At 42.0% G+C, this 26158-nt stretch overlaps 1 protein-coding gene across 1 annotated transcript in view; it reads left to right on the top strand.

The window, feature by feature from the left end:
• LOC120059341 (inositol 1,4,5-trisphosphate receptor type 3-like) overlaps positions 1-26158 on the top strand; it is a 45104-nt gene that overhangs the window by 2125 nt on the left and 16821 nt on the right. Inside the window, exons 2-29 of the mRNA XM_039008330.1 lie at positions 11318-11388; positions 14109-14230; positions 14325-14411; positions 16113-16271; positions 17343-17441; positions 17790-17873; positions 18024-18170; positions 18324-18419; positions 18534-18582; positions 18711-18837; positions 18998-19097; positions 19175-19335; positions 19555-19696; positions 20249-20410; positions 20547-20719; positions 20804-20923; positions 21046-21234; positions 21405-21656; positions 21761-21905; positions 22075-22219; positions 22385-22581; positions 22723-22843; positions 22951-23005; positions 23097-23262; positions 23462-23647; positions 23749-23811; positions 25758-25877; positions 25992-26114. Coding sequence (XP_038864258.1) covers positions 11318-11388; positions 14109-14230; positions 14325-14411; positions 16113-16271; positions 17343-17441; positions 17790-17873; positions 18024-18170; positions 18324-18419; positions 18534-18582; positions 18711-18837; positions 18998-19097; positions 19175-19335; positions 19555-19696; positions 20249-20410; positions 20547-20719; positions 20804-20923; positions 21046-21234; positions 21405-21656; positions 21761-21905; positions 22075-22219; positions 22385-22581; positions 22723-22843; positions 22951-23005; positions 23097-23262; positions 23462-23647; positions 23749-23811; positions 25758-25877; positions 25992-26114 — 3661 coding nt within the window. The remainder of the gene's footprint in view (positions 1-11317; positions 11389-14108; positions 14231-14324; positions 14412-16112; positions 16272-17342; positions 17442-17789; positions 17874-18023; positions 18171-18323; positions 18420-18533; positions 18583-18710; positions 18838-18997; positions 19098-19174; positions 19336-19554; positions 19697-20248; positions 20411-20546; positions 20720-20803; positions 20924-21045; positions 21235-21404; positions 21657-21760; positions 21906-22074; positions 22220-22384; positions 22582-22722; positions 22844-22950; positions 23006-23096; positions 23263-23461; positions 23648-23748; positions 23812-25757; positions 25878-25991; positions 26115-26158) is intronic.

Here is a 26158-nt window from a genome sequence, read left to right as displayed (position 1 = left end):
TGGTTTACTGCACAACACATTATGCCTGTTAGGGCAGGGAAATCAAGAGCTTGGGACTATAAGGGGGGGGGGGGGGGTAGGAGTAGTGGTGGCGGCTATTCAGCATGATAAATGTCTGTTGGGGTGGGGCGTAGCTGACTAGTGGTGCCTATTCAGCAGCCTGATGGTCTGGCGGGTAGAAGCTATTGGCCAGTCTGTTAGTTTTAGCCATGATGCTCCTGTACTGAGTGATGGAAGCGGGGAGAACCGAGCTTTATGGTGAGTATAGAGGGCACTATGGTATTGAAGGCCGATCTATAGTCGATGAACAACATCCTCACACATTCCTCTTGTCCAGGTGGGTGAGGGCAGTGTGCAGTGCAATGGCGACTGCGTCGTTCGTGGACCTGTCGCAGCAGTTGGCGAATTTGGAAAGGGTCACGTGTGTCGAGGAGGGAGGAGGTCTTTGAATAGCCTCTCGAAGCACTTCATGATGACAGAAGGGAGTGCTACGGGTCGGTAGTCATCCAGTTCAGTTACTTTCCCTTTCTTGGGCACGGGGATGATACTGGACATCTTGAAGCAGGTGGGGATAACGGCCTGAGCTAGAGAGAGAACATTTCAGAAACCACAACAGCTAGCTGGTCTGCACATGCTCTGAGGGCATGGCTAGAGATGCCGTCTGGTCCGGCAGCCTTGCAAGGGTTAACACGTTTGAATGACTTGCATATGTCCTCCGTGGAGACCGCAAGCACTTAGCCCTCGTTGCCCTCAGGGGCTCTCCTCGGCAGCTCAGTCGTTTGGCTCGAAGCATGAGAATAAGGTGTCCGCGATGTGACTGGCTTTCTTTTTGTAAGTCGTGATCATTGAAGCCCTTGCCATATACGCCTCATATCGGACCTGCTTAATTGCTTCTCCACAATTGCTTCTCCACTTGTCTCGCCATCTTGATCAATCTGCGTAGGTCGTATTTGTACTGTTTAATGATACAATTGTCTCGGGTCACCTCGACTTGCTTATAAGTAGCATCTCTCGCCTTCAATCCACGGTTTTTGATTCGGATAAGTTTTGAAAGACACCATCGGTATCACGTCATCCATGCGTTTCTTTATGAATATGGTGACTGAGTAGGCGTATTCATTGATGTTATCCTCAGAGGCAACCCAAAACATATTCCTGTTCACGTGATCAAAACAATCTTGGAGCATGGATTCTGATTGGTCAGACCAGTGTTGGTCAGACCTGACCACCGGAACTTTCCTCTTAAGTCTTTGTTTGTAGGCGGGGAGGAGGAAAATGGAGTTATAGTCAGATTTGCCGAAAGGAGGACGGGAGATGGCCTTATACCCTTTTTCCTTAGGGTGCTTTTTAGTCAAATCCAATCAAATCAAATTATATTTGTCACAAACAACAGGTCTAGACCTTACAGTGAAATGCTTAATTACGAGCCCTTAACCAACAATGCAGTTTTTAAGAACAATAAATGTTAAGTAAAAATAGATAAGTAAAAAATAACAAATAATTAAAGAGCAGCAGTAAAATAACAGTTGTGAGGCTATATACAGGGGGTACCGGTGCGGGGGCACAGGTTAGTCGAGGTAATTGAGGTAATATGTATATGTAGGTAGAGTTAAAGGCACCTTCTGTAGTGCCTTGTGGTCGGATGCCGAGCAGTTGCCATACCAGGCAGTGATGCAACCAGTCAGGATGCTCTCAATGATGCAGCTGTAGAACTTTTTGAGGATCTGAGGACCCATGCCAAATTTTTCAGTCTCCTGAGGGGGAATAGGTTTTGTCGTGTTCTTTTCACGACTGTCTTGGTGTGTTTGGACCTTGATAGTTTGTTGGTGATGTGGACACCCAAGGAACTAGAAGCTCTCAACCTGCTCCACTACAGCCCCGTTGATAAGAAATGGTGGTATGCTTGGTCCTCCTTTTCCTGCAGTCCACAATCATCTCCTTTGTCTTGATCACGTTGAGGGAGAGGTTATTATCCTGGCACCACACGGCCAGGTCTCTGACCTCCCTATAGGCTGTCTCATCGTTGTCGGTGATCAGGCCTACCACCGTTGTGTCGTCTGCAAACTTAATGATGGTGTTGGAGTCGTGCCTGGCCATGCAGTCATGGGTGAACAGGGAGTACAGGAGGGGGCTGAGCATGCACCCACGAGGGGCCCCCGTGTCGAGGATCAGCGTGGCAGATGTGTTGTTACCTACCCTTACCACCTGGGGGCGGCCCGTCAGGCAGACAAGGATCCAGTTGCAGAGGGCGATGTTTAGTCCCAGGGTCCTTAGTTTAGTGATGAGCTTTGAGGGCACTATGGTGTTGAACGCTGAGCTGTAGTCAATGAATAGCATTCTCACATAGGTGTTCCTTTTGTCCAGGGGAGAAAGGGTAGTGTTGAGTGCAATAGAGATTGCATCATCTGTGGATCTGTTTGGGCGGTATGCAAATTGGAGTGGGTCTAGGGTTTCTGGGATAATGGTGTTGATGTGAGCCATGACCAGCCTTTCTTAAGCATATCATGGCTTCAGTTATTATTTAGTGTTTTATCCTCTTATGTTTGTTGTGTAGTAAATATTAACATTTTTATTTATTGTTTTTTCCTGTGAAGCACATCACATTGTATTCCATGTCTGAAATGTGCTGTATACATAAAGCTTGATTTAATAAATAAAGCTTGATTAGACATGTAGCAGTGGTCCAGCGTAGAATCTCTGCGGGTTGGACAGTCAATGTGTTAATAGATATTCGGGAGCACTGTTCTCAAATTACTTTGGTTAAAGTCACCCGAGACAATGAACCGTGTACCAATAAAGATCTTTGAGAGCATTTTTGGTATCGCTTGGGGCGGGATGTACACAGCCGTGGCGATAATCCCTGAGAATGTAAAAAAAGCGTAATTTGATGACCAAGTATTCCAAGCAGAAGCACGTAACTTGCTGTACGTTTCCCCCGTTGCAACACTTATTATTGGTCATAAAACAGAGCCCTCCGCCTTTTTTCTTGCAAGAAAGAGCCCTCTTCCTATCCACTCAATGAACTGTAAAACCCACTGGTTGTACATCATCCGTTTTGATATCGGAGGAAAGCTAGGTTTCAGAAAAACAGAATATGTTGAAGAGTCTGATGTCCCTCTGGAAGGAGATCCTCACTCTGAGTTTGTCAAGTTTATTCACTAATGATTGAACATTGGCGAGTAGTATGCTCGGTAATGGAAGATTGGTCACCCGGCATCTCAATCTCACTAAGCCCCCCCCTCCCCTCCACGGCTGCCTCTACGTCTTTGTTTACTACTCTCCGGTAGGACTCCCAACCAACCCGGCGCCTCACTGAAGAAGCTAGACCATTGTTCCGCCGTCTCTGTACCTAGTGATTCATATATTCCAATAGTTCTACCCGGGTGTTTGAAGTAAAGCACGAAACAAATTGGGTAAGAAGATTTTAGAAAAACAGTAGAAAAAACAGTTGAAAAAGTAGAAACCTGCAATGTTTTGTAGGAGCTCAAGGTGAGGCGCCATCCATCGGCGCCATCTATGCGCCACCACGATACTTAGGTACTGATACGATATGTATTGCGATTTGATATTGCGATTTGATGTTCCAAATATATTGCTATGTCTGCTGCAGAGGGACAAAAGAGAGCCATGAGAAAACGAGTTTTGATCAGTCATGGAAATAAAAGTTCTGAAAACAAATTGGCTCACTTTTTAAAAAGAAGATAGAGAACAAGATATGATGGAAAAATACTGGAGTTTTGGTGCAGGTAAGGCCAACTAGTGCAAAAATAATATTGCGTTATATCGTCAAAAATAATATCCCTATGCAACTATATCGATCCCCCCCATCACTAATGTCTGTAGTAACAAAAGAAGGATAAATTAGTTATTTTGATACCATCTGTGTCTATGCTTCTTGAGTAAAATACACATGTGAGAACAGTGCAGATCTCAGTGTTATGAATTAAATAATCAGGGACCTGACACAGGTTTCGAAGGTGTCATAGCCTGCTCTCTTCCTGTGACGTCTGACAGCTGTGCTGCATTCAATCACACATAAGAGATGCTTTGGTAAAGCGCTGCCACACATTGATGGTAACCTAGTCAAACAGCACACCACTGATGGTATTCACACCACAATTTAAATATATAAAAATATCTTGCAAACATGTTTTTTTTGTACGTTGAGTCTCATGTTCAATTGCAATTTGAAGTATTTGTTTAGGCCTAATTGATTGAACCAGCTGTTTTGTACATATATCGCTTTTTTGTTGATGTGGTCATATAAGCCCTCTTGGGTTTCCAACCTCACCTGCACACTTTTTTTACCTTGTTTTTATCTGTACTGTTTTGTCTTTCACTTGTCTTCTTTTGTGTGAATTAATTAAATTACCCTTAAAGTGGCTCTAAAAAAAATCTGTTTTTAAAAAATACCTAAATTCCTGAGGTTGAGTGATTCATGTGCAGTGCAAATGACCAGGGGAACAAAAAACTATTCATTACCAGGTGGAACACTACAGACTCTAGCCAAAGTAATGAGCCCATAATAGGTAGACAACACCCCTACCTGGCTGCTAGGTAACGCTCATTGATTATGTGGAGGGGATAAAGGGTCATTAATTGGAGACAACCCTCTGCACGCTAACATGATTATACAGACAGATGGTAAAGATGTAGGATTAGCTTGGCCTTTCAGACAGGCTCTTTTAAAAGCATGAACCCTTTTTGCATATTTTCACAGCATTGTATGGGCCTGTCCTGCCTTCTGTGTGTCATCTACAGTCATGGAACTACCACTTATAATAGGCTATACAGTAGATTACCAGAAATGGGTCGATTCCACGTCAACAGGAGAAGGAATATTTTTGGTGTCTCAGATTGTTCTGGCAATTTTCACGTAAAAACTTAATTGCGAGGAAATGTTTGAAATGCTTTTTACATTTTTACAAACCATTTTTGAGAAAATCATGATGAAAGTGACCAGTTTAGGCCCGTTTTAGACAGTGTACAAAACAATAGGAACACCGTCCTACTATTGAGTTGCACCCCCTTTTGCCCTCAGAACAGCCTCAATTTGTCAGGAAATGGGCTCGACATAGTGCCGAAAGCGTTCCACAGGGATGCTGGCCCATGTTGACTCCAGTGCTTCCCACAGTTGTCAAGTTGTCTGGATGTCCTTTGGGTGGTGGACCATTCTTGATACACATGGGAAACTGTTGCGTGTGGAAAACCCAGCATTGTTGCAGTTCTTGACACACTCAAACCGGTGTGCCTGACACCTACTACCGTACCCCGTTAAAAAAGGCACTTAAATCTTTTATCTTGCCCATTCACCCTCTGAATGGCACACATACATAATCAATGTCTCAAGTAGAGGTCGACCGATTAATCAGCATGGCCAATTAATTAGGGCCGATTTCAAGTTTTCATAGCGATCAGTAATCGTAATTTTTGGACGCCGATTATGGACGATTACATTGCACTCCACAAGGAAACTGCGTGGCAGGCTGACTAAGACTGAGTGTAGCAAGGAGCCAAGGAAAGTTGCTAGCTAGCATTAAACTTATCTTATAAAAAACTATCAATCTTAACATAATCACTAGTTAACTACACATGGTTGATGATATTACTAGTTTATCTAGCTTATCCTGCGTTGCATATAATCAATGCAGTGCCTGTTAATTTATCATCGAATCACAGCCTACTTCGCCAAATGGGTGATGATTTAACAAGCGCATTCATGAAAAAAAGCACTGTCGTTGCACCAATGTGTACCTAACCATAAACATCAATGCCTTTCTTAAAATCAATGCACAAGTATATTTTTTTAAACCTGCATATTTAGTTAATATTGCCTGCTAACATGAATTTATTTTAACTAGGGAAATTGTGTCACTTCTCTTGCGTTTTGTGCAAGCAGAGTCAGGGTATATGCAGCAGTTTGGGCCGTCTGACTCGTTGCGAACTGTGTGAAGACCATTTCTTTCTAACAAAGACCGTAATTAAATTGCCAGAATTGTACATAATTATGACATTACATTGAAGGTTGTGCAATGTAACAGCAATATTTAGACTTAGGGATGCCACCTGTTAGATAAATTACGGAACGGTTCCGTATTTTACTGAAATAATAAATGTTTTGTTTTCGAAATTATAGTTTCCGGATTTGACCATATTAATGACCAAAGGCTCGTATTTCTGTGTGTTTATTATATTATAATTAAGTCTATGATTTGATATTTGATAGAGCAGTCTGACTGAGCGGTGGTAGGCAGCAGCAGGCTCGTAAGCATTCATTCAAACAACACTTTCCTGCGTTTGCCAGCAGTTCTTCGCTGTGCTTCAAGCATTGCGCTGTTTATGACTTCAAGCCTATCAACTCCCGAGATTAGGCTAGCAATACTATAGTGCCTATAAGAACATCCAATAGTCAAAGGTATATGAAATACAAATGGTATAGAGAGAAATAGTCCTATAATAACTACAACCTAAAACCTCTAAACTGGGAATTTTGAAGGCTTATGTTAAAAGGAACCACCAGCTTTCATATGTTCTCATGTTCTGAGCAAGGAACTTAAACGTTAGCTTTTTACATGGCACATATTGCACTTTTACTTTCTTCTCCAACACTGTTTTTGCATTATTTAAACCAAATTGAACATGTTTCATTATTTATGAGACTAAATAGATTTTATATATGTATTATATTAAGTTAAAATAAGTGTTCATTCAGTATTGTTGTAATTGTCATTATTAGTAATTGTCATTATTATATATATATATATATAATATATATATAAATAAATTGGCCAATTAATCGGTATCGGCTTGTTTTGGTCCTCCAATAATCGGTATCGGCGTTGAAAAATCTTAATCGGTCGACCTCTAGTCTCAAGGCTTAAAAATCCTTCTTTAACCTGTCTTCTCTTCATATACGCTGATTGACATCAATAAGGGATACTAGCTTTCACCTGGTCAGTCTAGGTCATGGAAAGAGCAGGTGTTCCTAATGTTTTGTACGCTCAGTGTATGCCTCCCGTAAGACCCTATGATCTGTGAACCGTACATGATACGGACAACATCTTGGTATCAAAGCATCTTGGTATCAAAACATCTTGGTATCAAAGTTTATTTGTCACGTGCGCCGAATACAACAGGTGTAGACCTTACAGTGAAATGCTTACTTACAGGCTCTAACCAATAGTGTGAAAAAAAGGTGTGTGTGTGTGTGTAGGTAAGTAAAGAAATAAAACAACAGTAAAAAGACATTTGAAAATAAGAGTAGTAAGGCTATATACAGACACCGGTTAGTCAGGCATATTGAGGTAGTATGTACATGTAGGTATGGTTAAAGTGACTATGCATATATGATGAACAGAGAGTAGCAGGCGGGTGGTGGGACACAATGCAGATGGCCCAGTTAGCCAATGTGCGGGAGCACTGGTTGGTCGGGCCAATTGAGGTAGTATGTCCATGAATGTATAGTTAAAGTGACTATGCATATAAGATAAACAGAGGGTAGCAGCAGTGTAAAAGAGGGGGGGGGGGGGGCACACAATGCAAATAGTCCGGGTAACCATTTTGTCTGAGACTTGGCACTCCGGTACCGCTTGCCATGCGGTAGTAGAGAGAACAGTCTATGACTGGGGTGGGTGGGGTCTTTGACAATTTTTAAGGTCTTCCTCTGACACCGCCTGGTGTAGAGGTCCTGGATGGCAGGCAGCTTTGCCCCAGTGATGTACTGGGCCGTATGCACTACCCTCTGAACTGCCTTGCGGTCGGAGGCCGAGCAATTGCCGTACCAGGCAGTGATGCAACCGGTCAGGATGGTCATTATACTACTTATAGTGTGCTCTAAAATATGGTGCTCTAAATAATGTCTTGATTCTGAAATACAAATGTTCTCATTCATTCAATATTAAAAATATCATTATTAATATCTCAAAACTATCTGTTTTGATTTAGTTAATTTTAAGATTGGAACAATATTTTCTAAAAGCACATCACATTTCCAGAGTGGGCTTTCTGTTAATTCTGTGTGGGCTCTCTGACAATTCATACTAAAGGTATGATCCATTTTTATGAGCACCACCATCACAGTGAATGGGAAAATGGATTCAAACCAAACTCCCACTGCTGGTGACTTGCTGAATGTGCAATCTTAAAGGAGGGCTCTGATTGGTTAATGACCTATAATGTACATTTCTATGTATAAAATTGTCATATCATTAAAGTACCAGAGATCCCACTGTGGAAATTTGACATGTTTGAAGAGTAACGTTATATTGTTCCAAGGCATATGTCTAAAAATAAGCGAATTTTAATGTTGTAAGCGTAATAAGCGTAATTTTAATGTTGAATAAATGAATGTGAACATGTGTATTTCAGGATTTAGACATACTCTTTTATCATGTACAGTTCACAGATCATAGGGTCTTACAGTAGGCATGTATAGGTCTAAAAGGGGCCTAAAATTGCACCAAAAATTGTTTGTGATACACATTTAAAAACCATGTTAAACGTCCTTCATCCCAATTAACTTACTATATGAGAATTTTCAGAAGAATCTGAGATAACTAAAATATTTTCAGCTGGCGTGAAATCGAGTAGTATTCATACCCCTTGACTTATTCCACATTTTGTTCTTACAGCCTGAATTCAAAATGGATTTTTTTAAAATATGATCACCCATCTACACACAATACCCCATAATGACAAAGTGAAAACATGTTAGCAAATGTATTGATAATAAAATACAGAAATATCTAATTTACTTAAGTATTCACACCCTTGAGTCAATACATGTTAGAATCACCTTTGGCAACTGTGAGTCTTTCTAGGTAAGTCTCTAAGAGCTTTGCACACCTGGATTGTACAAAAATTGCACATTATTCTTTAAAAATTCTTCAGCTCTGCCAAGTTGGTTGTTGATCATTGCTAGACAGCCATTTTCAAGTCTTGCCATAGTCAAAACTTTAACTAGGCCATTCAGGAACATTCAATGTCATCTTGGTAAGCAACTCCAGTTAATATTTGGCGTTGTTTTAAGTTATTGTCCTGCTGAAAGGTGAATTTGTCTCCCAGTGTCTGTTGGAAAGCAGACTGAGTCAGGTTTTCCTCAAGGATTTTGCCAGTGCTTAGCTCTATTCCATTTATTTTTATCCTAAAAAAAACCTCCCTAGTCCTTGCCGATGACAAGCATACCCATAACATGATGCAGCCACCACCATGTTTGAAAATGTGGGTAGTGGTACTCGCTGATGTGTTGTGTTGGATTTGCCCCAAACATAACACTTTGTATTCCGGATATAAATGTCATTTCTTTACCACATTTTTTTGCACTTTTACTTTAGTGCCTTATTGCAAACAGGATGTATGTTTTGGAAAATATTTTATTCTTTACAGGCTTCCTTTTCACTCTGTCATTTATTTTTACCCATCTACCAATAGGTGCCCTTCTTTGCAAGGCATTGGAAAACCTCCCTGGTCTTTGTGGTTGAATCTATGTTTGAAATTCATTGCTTGGCTGAGGGACCTTACAGATATTATTAAAAAGCCACAAGCTTCCTTGTCTTTTTATCCTAAAAAGAAACTCCCTAGTCCTTGCCAATGACAAGCATACCCATAACATGATGCAACCACGACTATGCTTGAAAATATGAAGAGTGGTACTCGGTGATGTGTTGGATTTGCCCCAAACATAACGCTTTGTATTCAGAACATAAAGTTTATTTCTTAGACAACTTTTTTGCAGTTTTCTTTAGTGCCTTACTGCAAACAGGATGCATGTTTTGTAATATTTTTATTCTGTGAAAGGCTTCCTTCTTTTCACTCTCTCATTAAGGTTAATATTGTGAAGTAACTATAATGTTGTTGATCCATCCTCAGTTTTCTCCTACCACAGCCATTCAACTCTGTAACTGTTTTAAAGTCACCATTGGACTCATGGTGAAATCCCTGAGCGGCTTCCTAACTCTCCGGGCAACCGAGTTAGGAAGGACGCCTGTATCTTTGTAGTGACTGGGTGTGTTGATATACCATCCAAAGTGTAATTAATAACTTTGCCATGCTTAAAGGAATGTTGAATGTGATTTAAAAATATATATATATCTACCAATAGGTGCACTTCTTTGCAAGGCATTGGAAAACCTCCTTGTGGTTGAATCTGTTTGAAATTCACTGCTCAGCTGAGGGACCTTAAAGATAATTGTAAATGTGGGCACAGATGAGGTAGTCATAAAACAAATAATGTTAACACCATTATTGCACAGAGAGTGAGTCCATGCAACTTATGTCACATTTTTACTCCTGTCCTCATTTAGCCTTGCCATAACAAAGGGGTTCAATACTTATTGACTCAAGACATTTCAGCTTTTCCTTTTTTATTAATTTGTAAGTATTTCAAAAACATAATTCCACTTTGACATTATTGGGTATTGTGTGTAAGCCAGTGACACAAAATCTAAATGTAATAAATGTTTTATTCAGGCTGTAACACAACAAAGTGTGGAAAAAGTGAAGGGGTCTGAAGGCACTGTTTGTTCCATAGATAAATTAATAATTCCAACGAGACCATTTGAGACAAATATATAAAAAAAATTCTGTGTATATTAAATCAATTTGTTTATGCTATTCACTCTGTTCATGTAGAGTTTAAGGATCTGATGATCTTTATTACAATGCAACCCTATGTCACTGACACTCACAGTGGCTCATAATAAATAGCTGCTTAAGTCAGACCATAATGAGACATGGAGCAAATCCAAGTGGAAATCAATGTAGATGGTTTCTGCATGAGGGAATTAGTGTCATGGTATTTGTTCTGCCATATCAGTGTTTCTCCTATATTAATTTAGCAGTGGTGGGCCGCCGCTGCTAAATTGTTGCCACCGCTGCAAAAAGTGTGATGTAATCTTTTTCATATGTATATATTTCTGCTGAGATGTGCTTTAAAAAAGGAGAGTCATTGGCTCAATTACTAGAAGTCTGTAGGAACAGCTAGCATGTCATTGCGCTAACGGTAGTAGCAATGTCCCACCCTTGCCACCACTGCTGAAAACAAACTCTAGGGGAAACACTGCATATGTTGCCATATGTATACCAGGAGTATTCAAATTTTACCCTACGAGGTCCGGTTTCTGTTCTACCTGCTATTTCATTGTACCCACCTGGTGTCCCTGGTCTAATTCAGTCCTTGATTAGAGGGTTATGAAACAAAGCAATGGAATTGGCTTCAAGGTCCAGATTTGAATTTGAGGGCTGTATACAAACACTGCAGTGCAATTATTTGACTGTAAATGTTGATATATGATCTGCATTGTGGTGTTTTTCTCCCTAGGTTGGTGGATGACCGATGTGTGGTAGAACCAGCTGCAGGGGACCTGGACTATCCCCCCAAGAAGTTCAGAGGTTAGATGAGTATTAAATTATTTATTTAGGCCTACAACGTAAAGTGTATGCGGGTGCTTGTGTGTGTGTCTTTGTCAGAGTGGCATGTATGTGTGTGCGTGCATGTATACTTCCCTGTGTGTTTGTGAGTGATTGCCCATGCTATGCATGTTATTGTGTGTCTGCTTTATGCCTCTGTCTGTCAATGACTGTGACATATGGGGAATGTACTGTTCTCTGCCCACTCTGCCTGATATTGGCACCAGAGAGAACAGACTCCAAGTCAGAGAGCAGCCAAACACCCAGAACATTTTCCACTGGCTGGCCTCTGAAGGGGGCTGGAACCCGCACTTTCCTCTCATCCATCCCTCGAGTAACACACATTCAGAGCATTTCTGATCAAAGGTTCATTTGATGTCCTGCTCTTGGATCTTAGTTTAAACAGAAATGTTGACGATCTACATACAGTCTAATGAAAAAGTAAGTTCACCCCCTAGAAAGTTGTATTGTTTTGTAAATATTTGGACAGATGGATATGTAATCTTCGCTTCAACACTATTGACAGATAAAGGTAATCTACTTTAACAAATGAAACTGAAAGATCATACTTTGCAATCATTCATTCATCAAAATTAACAGAAATGCAATTCTATAGTGCGGGAAAAAATAAGTACACCCCTAGCTTCAATAGCTGGTGTTGCCCCCTTTGGCTTAAATAACTTAATGTAGCTGTTTCTTGTAACTGTCTATCAGGCTCTTATATTGACTGGGATAAAAAAAAATCCCACTCTTTTTTACAGTACTGCCTCAACTGTGTAATGTTTGAGGGATTTATTGTATGCACTGCCCGCTTCAAGTCCCCCCACAGCATTTTGACACGATTGAGATCTTGGCTTTGACTCGGCCATTCCATAATCCTCCATTTCTTCTTTTTGAGCCATTCTGTTGTAGCTTTGCTTGTGTGTTTTGGATCGTTGTCCTGTTGCAAGATCCATGTTCGGTTCAGCTTCAGCTTTTTGACAGATGGCCTCACATTCTCCTCAACAATTCTCTGGTAGAATATGGAATTCACGGTTGACTAAATGATGGCAAGTTGGCCAGGCCCTCAGGCAGCAAAGCAGCCCCAAACCATAATGCCACCGCCTCCATGCTTTACGGTTGGTATGAGGTTCTTTTGTTCAAAGGCAGTGTTTCGTTTTCGCCGAAGATGGCGTCTGGCATTGCGGCCAAACAACTCCACCTTTGACTCATCTGTCCAGAGCACATTGTTCCAGTAGTTTTGGTCTTTACCCAGGTGTTGTCTGGGAAACGTCGGTCTTGTCTTCATATTGTTTTTGAGAGCATAGGCTTCTTCCTTCCTGACCTCCCATGTAGGCCAACTTCGTGCAGTCTCTTTCCGACAGTTGATTAATGTACTTTGACATTGATTGTGGCAAGAGAGGCCTGTAGATCCCTTGATGTTACCCTGGGATTCTTAGAGACTTCTATGTCCTAGGTAGATTGCCAGTGGTCTGGAATTTTCTCCATTTGTAGATGATCCGTCGGACAGTGGAACAATGCACTTCGAATTGCTTGGAAGTGGATTTGTAACCCCTCCCAGACTCACAGGCATCAATAATTTTTCTTCTGAGGGCCTCGGATAGGTATTTTGATCTTTGCATGATGTGTTACCATTCACCCATATGGTTAATAACAAACCAGACCAAGTGTTTAACCATAATGGAAGGCTAGACCCTCCCAAGGTACTCTATAATGATTTCCTAATCATTTGCACCTGTTTTGGTGTACCTGATCCTAATTTTAGCCATTTTAGGTGATGGTAGGGGTGTACTTTTTTTTCCTTCTGCATAAGGAAATAGCATTTTTGTTTATTTTAATTGCATAACATTTTCAAAGTATTTTTTTGTGTGATTTGTTAAATTGGTTTACCTTTATCAATGAATGTGGTTGGAATTCAGCTCAAATATCCATGTGTCCAAATATGTCCAAAAAAATAACACTTTCCAAAGGGTGTACTTACATTTACAGTCATGTGAAAAAGTATGTTGACCCATAAGTCTCAACAACTGTGTCATAGTCTAATTACACTCTAATTGTTTCCCATGTAATGGTTTTATATGAATAGTATTGTCAGCTGTTTGCATGATTTCCCTATATAAAGATTTATCCTGCCACACATTGACTGTACCAAAGAAGCGATTTCAATATTTGCAGAAGGATGAGTGACATTGACATTTTTAAAGATGTTTGCCATTTTGGTGGCTGTAGAAGCTTCCTGTCAGGCCTGTGTGGCAGATAACAACTACTGTACTGTACTCACAAGGCACACAGACAGCCAGCTGATAAAGCCCTTCATCTCCAGTATTAGGCTCCTTTAAAAACAGGATATCCCTCTGAGGATAGGAAGTAAAATATTGACCAGACGCCCAGATCCACTCTCCCCTATGGTGGGTGTGGAGCAAGTTACTAACCGCTTTTTAACATTAACATTATGCTTTTTATGTGGAAGCGATATATACTTGCTCAGACAGTGACCCAGCACATCTTTACTATAAAAAAAGTAGATGTTTGGTATAATGGCAGCCATCTTGGGATAGTAATCAATCTGCGATAAGTTCACCACTAGCTCTCCCCCCCATAATACAGGTATTTAAGTTTGAAACCAAAACAGCTATTACATTGAATACTCACCAGTCCCCTGAATAGCAGTCTTGACCCTTGAACCCACTCTCTTGTCTCAGACTGCCTCTTCAAAGTGTGTCCCATGAACCGTTACTCTGCACAGAAACAGTTCTGGAAAGCCAAGCAGGCCAAGCACGAGAAGGACAAGATCGCTGATGTTGTGCTACTTCAGAAACTACAGGTAAAAGATACTACCAAGGATCATACCACTGGGTTAGATGCAGTACACTGGACTAACACTGAAACTGATGTAACCTTGTCCTTGTTCTCCACAGCATGCCTCTAACCTGGAGCAGAAACAGAATGAGACCGAAAACAAGAAAGTCCATGGAGATGTAGTAAAATATGGCACTGTCATTCAGGTAAGGTTTGAGTTCCCAGCAGCACTGTTTAGGTAAGCAGACCCTCAGGTGTTCAACAGCTTACGCTTCTCCCTACTCTGGTGAATGGAATTACTGTAACTCTGTTGTGATGTCATGGGATTAGGCCACTGTCAATGAATGGCTGGTCTTGTACCCGAGGGGAAGCTTGAGCACACCGGCACATTCTGAGTGTGAAGGGTCTGCAGAGCACAAAACAGAATGGGTCTGGTAAAGTATTGAGGTTTGAGCACACCTGCAAAGTATCAATCAGGGATGGTTCCCAGAACATCTGTGTTTTAATACATTAAGTATGCAGCATCACTCACTAAGGGGAGTTATTGACCCCGAGTTACAGGGATTGGTGTGATAGTCAGTCAGGTGATTCACAATCAAATCTTCCTCATCATGACTCTTAAAACGGGTCCATAACGGCATGTTTCTGCATGTCACTCCGGTATGGAAACCTAGACAGTCAGTGTGTCAGGTTGTCATTACCATTGCCAGGTGAAGTCAGATTTTCCTCTAGGTGTGTTCATATTCTAAAGAGATCCTAAGTGTTGAGAGAGAAGACTGCACAGGTTTTCCAGTAATACCTGCCGCTGGGCATTTCACATTTTTACATTTACATTTAAGTCATTTAGCAGACGCTCTTATCCATGAAATGCCTATGTAGCATAGCCTAGATTACTGCATATATAGCACTAGTCTGTGTTAAACCAAGAACAATAATATTTGTCTGAACTTGAATGATAACATATTTGAGAGTTTTGTTAATTTCATAGATATGCTACAGTTGATAGTCATCATCAGGTCTCTAGCCCCTGTTTTCATCACCGAAGGCGCAATAAAGAAAAGAGGTTTAATGATTCACAGGAAAATGCACAGAACCGTGTTCAATATCGCATGAGAAATGGATGTATTGACTGAGGTCTAGGGGCCAGGATTCCCACTGCACCTGGTCAATATTGACTCTGAAGCCTTATCTTCACACAAACATAAAGGGCTGTGCACTTACAGAAACATGGGACATAAAGTTAAGGGTTAATGTTAAGAGCCCTCTCTTATCTGGGCAGACATTATAGGTGTGGTTCCTTGTGACTGTGTAGTGTGGCGTTCCTCCTGATTCGGACAGGCTGAGGTGGGAGACGGAGGGGAGGGTTTGTAGACAAAGTGGGTGTCGCGCTCTCTCAGGAGATCAATAGCTGTAATCTGTTAATGGCTGTGCAAGTGCACACATCACACCAATGACAAGCATACAATACAGTACAACTCATCTAGTGACGTCACTTTATCTTCCAGGAAGTAAGTCCTACTGCATAGCTTCCCCAGGTCTCTCCCACTCCTTTATTCTCCTTCATATCCTCTTAGCATAAGCTTTAGTGAAAGAAAGATGTGCTATTTCCCATTCATTCTCTCCCATTGAAATGAGAGAAATGCACTGTCTGTAGAACATACTAATCTCTGAATGACAACAGCAGGGTGATCCTGTCTGTTGATACATGGTTTTAGTACTATTCATCTTGGTCATTCAGCCATTCTTAAGTGGTTCCCTTTCTGGCTGGCTGGTTCCCATTCCTGAATGGGATAGTGAGCTATTCTAGCTTCCATCATAACAGCACAGTATCACAGACACAATATGAAAGTGAGCGAGGTTTAACAGTGGCCTGTTTTTCTGCGTGTGTGATCTGCCCTGGCTGACAGCTGCTGCATATGAAGAGTAATAAATACCTGACTGTGAATAAGCGTCTGCCTGCCCTGCTGGAGAAGAATGCCATGCGCGTCACCCTGGACGGAACGGGGAATGAGGGCTCCTGGATGTTCATCCAACCCTTCTGGAAGCTAAGGGCCAACGGAGACAATGTAACTTACCTAACTCGTATTACTGCACAGACTCAACTGACATGCGCAGTTGCGTTCAATCACATACACACAGGGGTGGGAAAAGTACTCAATTGTCTTACTTGAGTAAAAGTAAAGTTACCTTAATAGAAAATGACTCAAGTAAAAGTCACCCAGTAAAATACTATTTTAATATACTTAAGTATAAAATGTAAATGGAATTTCTCAAATGTACTTAAGTATCAAACGTAAAAGTATAAATCATTTCATATTCCTTATATTAAGCAAACCAGACGGCACAATTTTCTTGTTTATTTTTATTGACGGATAGCCAGGGCTACACTCCACCACTCAGACATCATTTACAAACCAAGCATGTGTATTTAGTAAGTCCGCCAGATCAGAGGCAGCAGGGATGACCAGGGATGTTCTCTTGATAAGTGTGTGAATTAGATCATTTTCCTGTCCTGATCAGCATTCAAAATGTAGAGTACTTTTGGGTGTCAGGGAAAATGTATGGAATAAAAAGTACATTATTTTCTTTAGGAATGTAGTGAAGTAAAAGTTGGCAGAAATATAAATAGTAAAATAAAGTACAGATACCCCAAACAACGACTTAAGTAAAAACACTTTAAAGTACTACTTAAGTACTTAACACCACTGCATACACACATTCACTAACACATGCAAACTCACAAATCTCAGACAATCTATAGGGGCAATCTGCAGTTGCTATATCCATAATTTGTTTTACTTAGAAATTAATGATATTTACCCATTGATTCTTGAAGAACATAACTTCTAAATGCCTCATGAGCTTACTTCAACTGTCGTATATTATCAGAACCCAAAATATAAGCTTCAATCAACTCCAATGTTTGTAAACAATGTAAATATAAACAAACACTATATAGCCTCAAAACATGGTTAAATCTATAAGTTTGATATCATGGATGGTCAATCCATGCATCCATTGCACATTTCTCCAACCCCATCCCTCAGCTGGGGACAAGGCATTATTGTTTCAACTGCTTATTGCAACTTGAATTCTTGTGGAATTGTTGTTGTGCTTATTTCTGTGTTCTTCTGCAGGTAGTGGTAGGAGATAAGGTGATCCTGAACCCAGTGAATGCAGGCCAGCCCCTACATGCCAGTAACTATGAGCTCTCTGACCACACTGGATGCAAAGAGGTAAGAGAGTCATACCCACACTCTATGATTAATCCATGACTGAATCTGTCTGGGAGAGTGAGGCTTCTGACTGTGTTACTTCCCAATTGCGAAGAACCAACGGTTGTTACTGCCAGCAATGATGATAAGCCCCACCTATTTCTACAATTTGTCTTCTTAAAATCTGATTTTAACCTTAACCACACTGCTAATCTTATGGCTAACCCTAACCTTAATTTAAGACCAAAAAGCTTAATTTTTGTTTTCGTACACTTTGAAGATATGGCGAGTTTTGACTTAGCAGCTTACCCATCTAGTGGGAACAGGTGTGCTATGCTGAAGCTGACGTATAGGTGTGTCCCCCTGCAGGTTAACTCTGTGAACTGCAACACTAGCTGGAAAATCAACCTGTTCATGATGTTCAGTGACCACAAGGATGAAGTCTTGAAAGGAGTAAGTCTCCTTTAACATTCGTGTGTATATTACTGTCACTATTTGTATCATTGTAATTGATTCTTCTTCACTTTCCAACCCTAACACAATAATAGCATTCTAACCTCAAGCTTCAGATGATTTGATATCTCTGCTGGTGTGTCTGGTCAGGGGGATGTAGTGCGGTTGTTCCATGCGGAGCAGGAGAAGTTCCTGACCTGTGATGAGTACAAGGTCAAGCTGCATGTGTTCCTCCGTACCACCCTGCGCCAGTCTGCTACCTCTGCCACCAGCTCCAATGCCCTGTGGGAAGTGGAGGTTGGTACACGCATGGGCACCCAAGCCCACGCACACACACGTACTTGCCGTTTTTGAATCCTAGTACAGTTTTGATATGCTCTGTTGTACAGCAGCTAAATGGCCTAAGGTATGACGATTGAGGTTTGTTTTGATGGTGTGATGTGTTCCAAGGTGGTGCATCATGATCCATGTCGAGGAGGGGCCGGACACTGGAACAGTCTGTATCGCTTTAAACACCTTGCCACAGGGAACTATCTTGCCGCTGAGGTAACATGATCAAGTATTGGACCATGGATATTGGTCACCACAGTGCTCTGGTTATCACACGGGCAGTATTGATGCAGAGTCATTTTAGAGTGCATTTGTTTGTGGTTGCTTTAGGAGAATCCGGGTTATAAAGGTGACAGCGTTGAAATCCAGACTTCGGCGAGTGAAGATACGGTACGCATCCTTTTTTTTTGGACCTCCCAGTACTTCTGTCTAGTTAATCTAACACATGACAGTCAATGTGCTAAACTCTAACCCTTGACCCCTGCCCTCTGTAGCTGGACAGTAGAGGAAAACTAAAGATGTTGGGTGAGAGGATAAAGTACAAGCTGGTGGCTGTGCCTCATGGGAATGACATTGCCTCCTTGTTTGAGCTAGACCCCACCACTCTGCAGAAAACAGACTCCTTTGTGCCAAGGTACTGTACTGTACCACTTCAACTCACTATCGGCCTCAACCCGTCTGCACAGTCTGTACAATACAGTATATACAACTGTATATAGCTATTTATAAAGAAGCAAAGACTTGACCTACAGTATGTTTCACTGGCTTTCTATTGTAAACTTTCTTCCTCTCAGGAATTCATACGTGCGTCTCAGACACCTATGCACCAACACATGGATCCAGAGTACCAACGTGCCCATAGATATCGACGAGGAGAGACCCATCCGGCTCATGGTAAGAACCATGTCACTTGATTTACTGTGACACTGAGTTCATTCGGACTCAGTATTTCTGTTATATCCTTGTTTCAGCTGGGCACCTGCCCTACCAAGGAGGATAAGGAGGCATTTGCCATAGTGTCCGTGCCAGTGATGGAGATCCGGGATCTGGACTTTGCCAATGATGCCAGTTTCATGTTGAGCACAATAGTGGACAGGTTCAATGAGGGCTTTATCAGTCCCAATGACAGAAGGTAAAGTATATGCAGAAAAGGCCCCAAATGAATCTATGAAATCAAACTACTTCTAATAAACCTAACTTTTCCCCTGTGAGCTCTATGTTATACTTGATTAAAGCCAGCTGTTTTACAGCTTATACTGTAATCCAGTCAATGGCATAGTTCCCTGGCCAGACCCAATGTGCCAGACCAGTAACAGCTGTGTCCGACCGTGTCCTGTGTTTGACCCTGCAGATTTGCCATTAAGCTGCTGGAGGACCTAGTGTTCTTTGTGGTGGACACGCCCAACAGCGGCCAGGTCGTCCTGGATGTGGCGATGACCAAGGCCAACCGCGAGAGACAGAAACTCATGAGGGAACAAAACATCCTCAAACAGGTCAGAAGACCCACTTTAAACATCTGGGTTGCATTAGACCAGGGATGGGCAACTTTGAAAACGGAAATCATCATGGGGCGTAGGGAAATGTTGCCATTTTATAAAATAAATTCATGCAATTGTACTCATTTTGACATGGGGCGGAGAGAAAAAATTGCAGTTTTACAGCTAATTTCCTGCAATTCTACACATTTTGCCATAGGGTGAAGGCAAACAGTTTTTTATATGATAACTGATGATCAATGGGCCCCAACCCGGTCGGTAATTCAACCTTGCTTACTACAAGTTTAGATAGCTGGCCTCAAGACTAACTTACTAATAAATAAATTAATTGCTGGCATGGGCTAATTGAGTGACTGCTGATGCACAGGCAAATTTCAAAATTGTGCTTTGTGTATTCTATTATTCCGACTGAGTTCCACCCCGAAAAGAAAATAGCCAGCGGGTCTGCATTAGACTGATGATGACATATAGGGTCATCATTTATTGTCATTATATCCATATTGTCACATGTTCCCTTGAATAGTTCTCTATTCTTTTGTCCCTTCAAAGATCTTTGGGATCTTGAAGGCCCCTTTCAAAGATAAAGGGACAGAGGGCCCATTGCTGCGATTGGAGGAGCTGTCAGACCAGAAGAATTCCCCCTACCAGTACATGTTCCGTCTCTGTTATCGGGTACTGCGACACTCACAGGAAGACTACCGCAAGAACCAGGTAGACCACATTGTCTCGCATACTTTTTTCCTTCCATATTCCTGTCCCTTCGTCATTTATCCAAACTGAATTATTGGGCCTTCTTGGGCCTTCTTTCCTTCCAAGACACATTAGTCTCACTCTTTTGCCCCATCAGGAGCACATAGCCAAGCAGTTCGGGGTGATGCAGTCTCAGATTGGCTATGACATCCTGGCTGAGGACACCATCACTGCTCTGCTGCACAACAACCGCAAGCTGCTGGAGAAACACATCACCAAGACGGAGGTGGAGACCTTTGTTAGCCTGGTCCGCAAGAACAGGGAACCCAGGTGAGGAGAGTGACCCCCTGACTAAATAATACCCATGTACATTCAAAACTGTTGTATCTCAAACATGGGCCTGTTTCCCCTCAGGTTTCTGGACTACCTGTCAGATCTGTGTGTGTCCAACAACGTGGCCATTCCTGTCACTCAGGAGCTGATCTGTAAGTGTGTGCTGGATCCCAAGAACCAAGACATCCTCATAAAGACTGAGTGAGTGGCACTTCTTTTTTACTAAACTGCACACATCCACACACTTACCTAAACATGCGATGGCCTCTGTATGTGTGTGTGTATGCATGATTGAATGTGTGTGCCTATGTTTGTCCATGTAGACGACGTGTGCCCAAAGAGATTCCCAATGCCACTGAATACATGGGCATGGAGGAGTATGCTGACGATGATGAGGTGTGGCTAGTCTGGACTGACAAGACGAATGAGAAGCAAGAGAAGGGCATCAGACAGCTAGCTCAGGAGGCCAGACAGGGGAATGCTCATGACGAGAACGTGCTCACGTACTACAGGTGTTTACTCCTCACTGATGTCACATCAGTATCCTTCTCATTTCCTAGACATGGGAATGTCGTGCACAAGTCATCGTTTAAAAAGGAAGTTCTACTGATCTGAAATATTCAAACCACGATGACGTTTTGTCTATGCTTCATTGTCGAACATTTCTCTTTTTTTATGGTAGGTACCAGCTGAAGCTGTATGCACGAATGTGTCTGGACCGCCAGTACCTGGCCATAGATGAGATCTCTAAGCAGCTGGATGTGGAGCTCATCTTCCTGTGCATGATGGACGAGACACTGCCCTTTGACCTGCGCGCCTCTTTCTGCAGGCTGATGCTGCATGCGCACGTCGACCGAGACCCCCAGGAGCTGGTCACGCCCGTCAAGTTCGCCCGTCTCTGGACAGAGATCCCCACCTCCATCACAATTAAAGAGTATGACTTCAAACAGTTTTCCCAGATATGGTTTTACGCATAATGTCATTGCATTCTAACTGCTTGTTGTATTCCTATACTTCTATATCTCTTCCCTTTCTCAGTTATGACTCCAACATGGATGACTCGCGAGACAATAAGAAGAACAAGTTTGCCAACACCATGGTGTTCATGGAGGAGTACCTCAACAACGTCCTCAATGATGACTTGCCTTTCGCTGACGAGGAAAAGAACAAACTGACCTATGAGGTATCAATTCTCTCTTTTCTCATTCCTATTTCTACTTAGAATACTGTGAATACCTCCAGAACGCTGCTGCCTATATTTGGTATTGAGACAAGAACTCTCTGGCTCTCTACCACTTGGCCCGGAGAAGTCCCGATAGCATGATAACTGCTAGAATGTTTTGTCCCCTCAGGTGGTGAGCCTGGCCAGACACCTCATCTACTTTGGCTTCTACAGTTTCTTTGAGCTGCTGAGGTTGACACGGACCCTTCTGGGAATCATCGACTGCATCCCTAACCCTTCACTCATCAACCCCATGTTCCAGGACGATGGCAGTGGTAAGAGAATGAGAAACACCTCTACTCTGCATTTAACATTATTATGAGAGAACTACCACACAGCACCATTTTATAGAACAAATCAGCACAACAGGTGTTCAGATTCAGGTTTCCTCATGATTTTCACCATTGTAGTAATGATGCCACTCCCACTCTGTCTGTTAGGGAAGAACATGAAGCGTTCCATCCATGGTGTTGGCCAGATGATGTCCACCATGGTACTGAGTAGGAAACAGTCCATGTTTGGCGGTCCAGGCCGGAGTGCTTCCAACACAGAGGGCCAGAACCGCAGTAAGGACAGCATCGACAAACAGGACGTCACTGTCATGGACACCAAGCTGAAAATACTGGAAATCCTGCAGGTTAGAGCTTACTAGAACCCAGCACGTCTCATGAAATGATACAGACATGGCACTGTTGAGTTTTACGCTTGTGAAAAATTAGAGCCGTTCAAGTATCCCTTTTATGCTAAGTGCTGTTCTTTATCTCTTGTTGATATGCAGTTTATCCTGAATGTCCGCCTGGACTATCGGCTCTCCTTCCTGCTTTCTGTCTTCAAGAAAGAGTTTGTTGATGTTTATCCCATGGCAGATGCCGATGCTACTACATCAATGGAGCAAGCAGGTAGTGCAGTGCCCATTTGAGGGACCCATTGCTCTCCACTAACCATGCCTTATACAGTATTCATCTCTCCATCTAAATACATAACATTCTTAACTCTCTTTCAACAGCCACCATCAACCTGCAGCACATAGGAGAGCAGGCGGAGGCCATGTTTGGTGTGGGGTAGGTTCAGTACAGCACTGTAGACCCGTACCAGCATATGTTATGATTTTGCCCCAGTGTGTTGTTATGATAACCTGTGTCCTCCTGTCAGGAAGGGGAACAGTATTCTGGAGGTGGATGATGAGGGAGGTCGTATGTTCCTGAGGGTGCTGATCCATCTCTCCATGCACGACTACCCTCCTCTGGTCTCTGGAGCTCTACAGCTGCTCTTCAAACACTTCAGCCAGAGACAGGAGGTGCTGCACACATTCAAACAGGTAAGGAGACACAACTATCTGCAATCACTGATGGTAAACAAAGGTGTGGCCAATAATGACCTGCACTCCAACTTGGTACCGTATCTGCTATTCCCTTTCTTATACAGTATCTATATATATATTATTTATATCTGTTATTTTCTGGTCTCTCAATCATCGTCTCTCTGACACACTCTCTCTGTCTCCATGTTGTCCTCAGGTCCAGTTGCTGATCTCGGGCCAGGATGTTGATAACTACAAGCTGATAAAAAGCGACCTTGACCGTCTCCGCACCATGGTGGAGAAGTCTGAGCTCTGGGTGGACAAGAAGAGCAGCTCTGGAGGAGGGGAGGGGAAGAAAGACAAGAAGGACAAAAAAGAGAATGTAGAGGTGAGGGCGAGATACGTCTTCTCCATCTATGATAAGAAAGTGTGTAATAACATGTAGTAGCTACAAACTACTTCTCACTAATTGTACTTCTGATTTCCTTTTAGATGTCCTCAGAGGTTGCGACCCCCAAAAAAGAGAAGTCGGATAAGAGCAATGAGAACTACCAGAAAGTTAAAGATGTGTGTTTTGGTGTCCATTGACATGTCACTTTTTCCTTTATCCTGCTAGCATGTCCCATAGTCACTGTTTATTTATATATATATATATATATATACAGTTGAAGTCGGAAGTTTACATACACTTAGGTTGGAGTCATTAAAACTCGTTTTTCAACCACTCCACGCATTTCTTGTTAACAAACTATAGTTTTGGCAAGTCGGTTAGGACATCTACTTTGTGCATGACACAAGTCATTTTTCCAACAATTGTTTACAGACAGATTATTTCACTTATAATTTATTGGATCACAATTCCAGTGGGTCAGAAGTTTACATACACTAAGTTGACTGTGCCTTTAAGCAGCTTGGAAAATTCCAGAAAATTATGTCAAGGCTTTAGAAGCTTCTGATAGGCTAATTGACATCATTTGAGTCAATTGGAGGTATACCTGTGTATGTATTTCAAGGCCTACCTTCAAAATCAGTGCTTCTTTGCTTGACATCATGGGAAAATCAAAAGAAATCAGCCAAGACCTCAGAAAAAAAAATTGTAGACCTCCACAAGTCTGGTTCATTCTTGGGAGCAATTTCCAAATGCCTAAATGTACCACGTTCACCTGTACAAACAATAGTACGCAAGTATAAACACCATGGGACCACGCAGCTATCATACCGCTCAGGAAGGAGACGCGTTCTGTCTCCTAGAGATGAATGTACTTTGGTGCAAAAAGTGCAAATCAATCCCAGAACAACAGCAAATAACCTTGTGAAGATGCTGGAGGAAACGGGTACAAAAGTATCTATATCCACAGTAAAACGAGTCCTATATTGACATAACCTGAAAGGCCGCTCAGCAAGGAAGAAGCCACTGTTCCAAAACAGCCGTAAAAAAGCCAGACTACGGTTTGCAACTGCACATGGGGACAAAAATCGTACTTTTTGGAGAAATGTCCTCTGGTCTGATGAAACAAAAATATAACTGTTTGGCCATAATGACCATCGTTATGTTTGGAGGAAAAAGGGGGAGGCTTGCAAACCGAAGAACACCATCCCAACCGTGAAGCACGAGGGTGGCGGCAGCATAATTTTGTGGGGGTGCTTTGCTGCAGGAGAGACTGGTGCACTTCACAAAATAGATGGCATCTTGAGGAAGGAAAATGATGTGGATATATTGAAGCAACATCTCAAGACATCAGTCAGGAAGTTAAAGCTTGGTCGCAAATGGGTCTTCCAAATGGACAATGACCCCAGGCATACTTCCGAATTTGTGGCAAAATGGCTTAAGGACAACACAGTCAAGGTATTGGAGTGGCCTTCACAAAGCCCTGACCTCAATCCCATAGAAAATTTGTGGGCAGAACTGAAAAAGCGTGTGCGAGCAAGGAGGCCTACAAACCTGACTTAGTTACACCAGCTCTGTCAGGAGGAATGGGCCAAAATTCACCCAACTTATTGTGGGAAGCTTGTGGAGGCCTACCAGAAATGTTTGACCCATGTTAAACCATTTAAAGGCAATGCTACCAAATACTAATTGAGTATGTAAACTTCTGACCCACTGAGAATGTGATGAAAGAAATGAAAGCTGAAATAAATCATTCTCTCTACTATTATTCTGACATTTCACATTCTTAAATTAAGGTGGTGATCCTAACTGACCTAAGACAGGGAATTGTTATTAGGATTAAATGTCAGGAATTGTGAAAAACTGAGTTTAAATGTATTTGGCTAAGGTGTATGTAAACCTCTGACTTCAACTATATATATATGTATATATATATATGTGTGTGTGTGTGTGTGTGTGTGTGTGTGTGTGTGTGTGTGTATATTATTCCAGATCCTCTCTACTCTTCCTGGGGTCCAATTATTAGACACTACTCTACCATAACATATGTACAATAGAAATTCAATAATACTACACTGTTGAGTAGTGTTTGGCCGTATTTCTGAAGACATTCTCTTTACCCCAGATCTTGGAGCGTCTGAATAAGATGTGCAGCTCGGGTGTGTGGAAGAAACAGCAGAGACTCCTGAAGAACATGGGAGCCCATAAAGTGATGCTGGACCTGCTGCAAGTGTCATACGATCAGGTGAGGCATGTACGTGAGCTGTGCCTTACCCCCACTCTGACAACCAAACACATAGTATTGGACTAACGTTACCTCGCTGTCTCACTCTCTCTCACGCACTTTCCTGGTTCTCAGCATGACACCAAGATGCAGGGGATCATCAAGTGCACTCACCTGTTCCTGCAGAAGTTCTGCATGGGGAACCTGGAGAACCAGATGCTCCTCCATAAGAACCTCAGTCTCTTTCTCAACCCAGGAGTGAGTGAATTCACACTGCTTTTATTGCCTTTTCTACTTGCATC

The sequence above is a fragment of the Salvelinus namaycush genome, chromosome 14, assembly GCF_016432855.1.
Source record: "Salvelinus namaycush isolate Seneca chromosome 14, SaNama_1.0, whole genome shotgun sequence".
In the NCBI taxonomy this organism is placed as follows: Eukaryota; Metazoa; Chordata; class Actinopteri; order Salmoniformes; family Salmonidae; genus Salvelinus; species Salvelinus namaycush.
The sequence above is the reverse complement of the archived record's forward strand: the minus strand, read 5'-3'. Positions and strand labels throughout refer to the sequence as shown.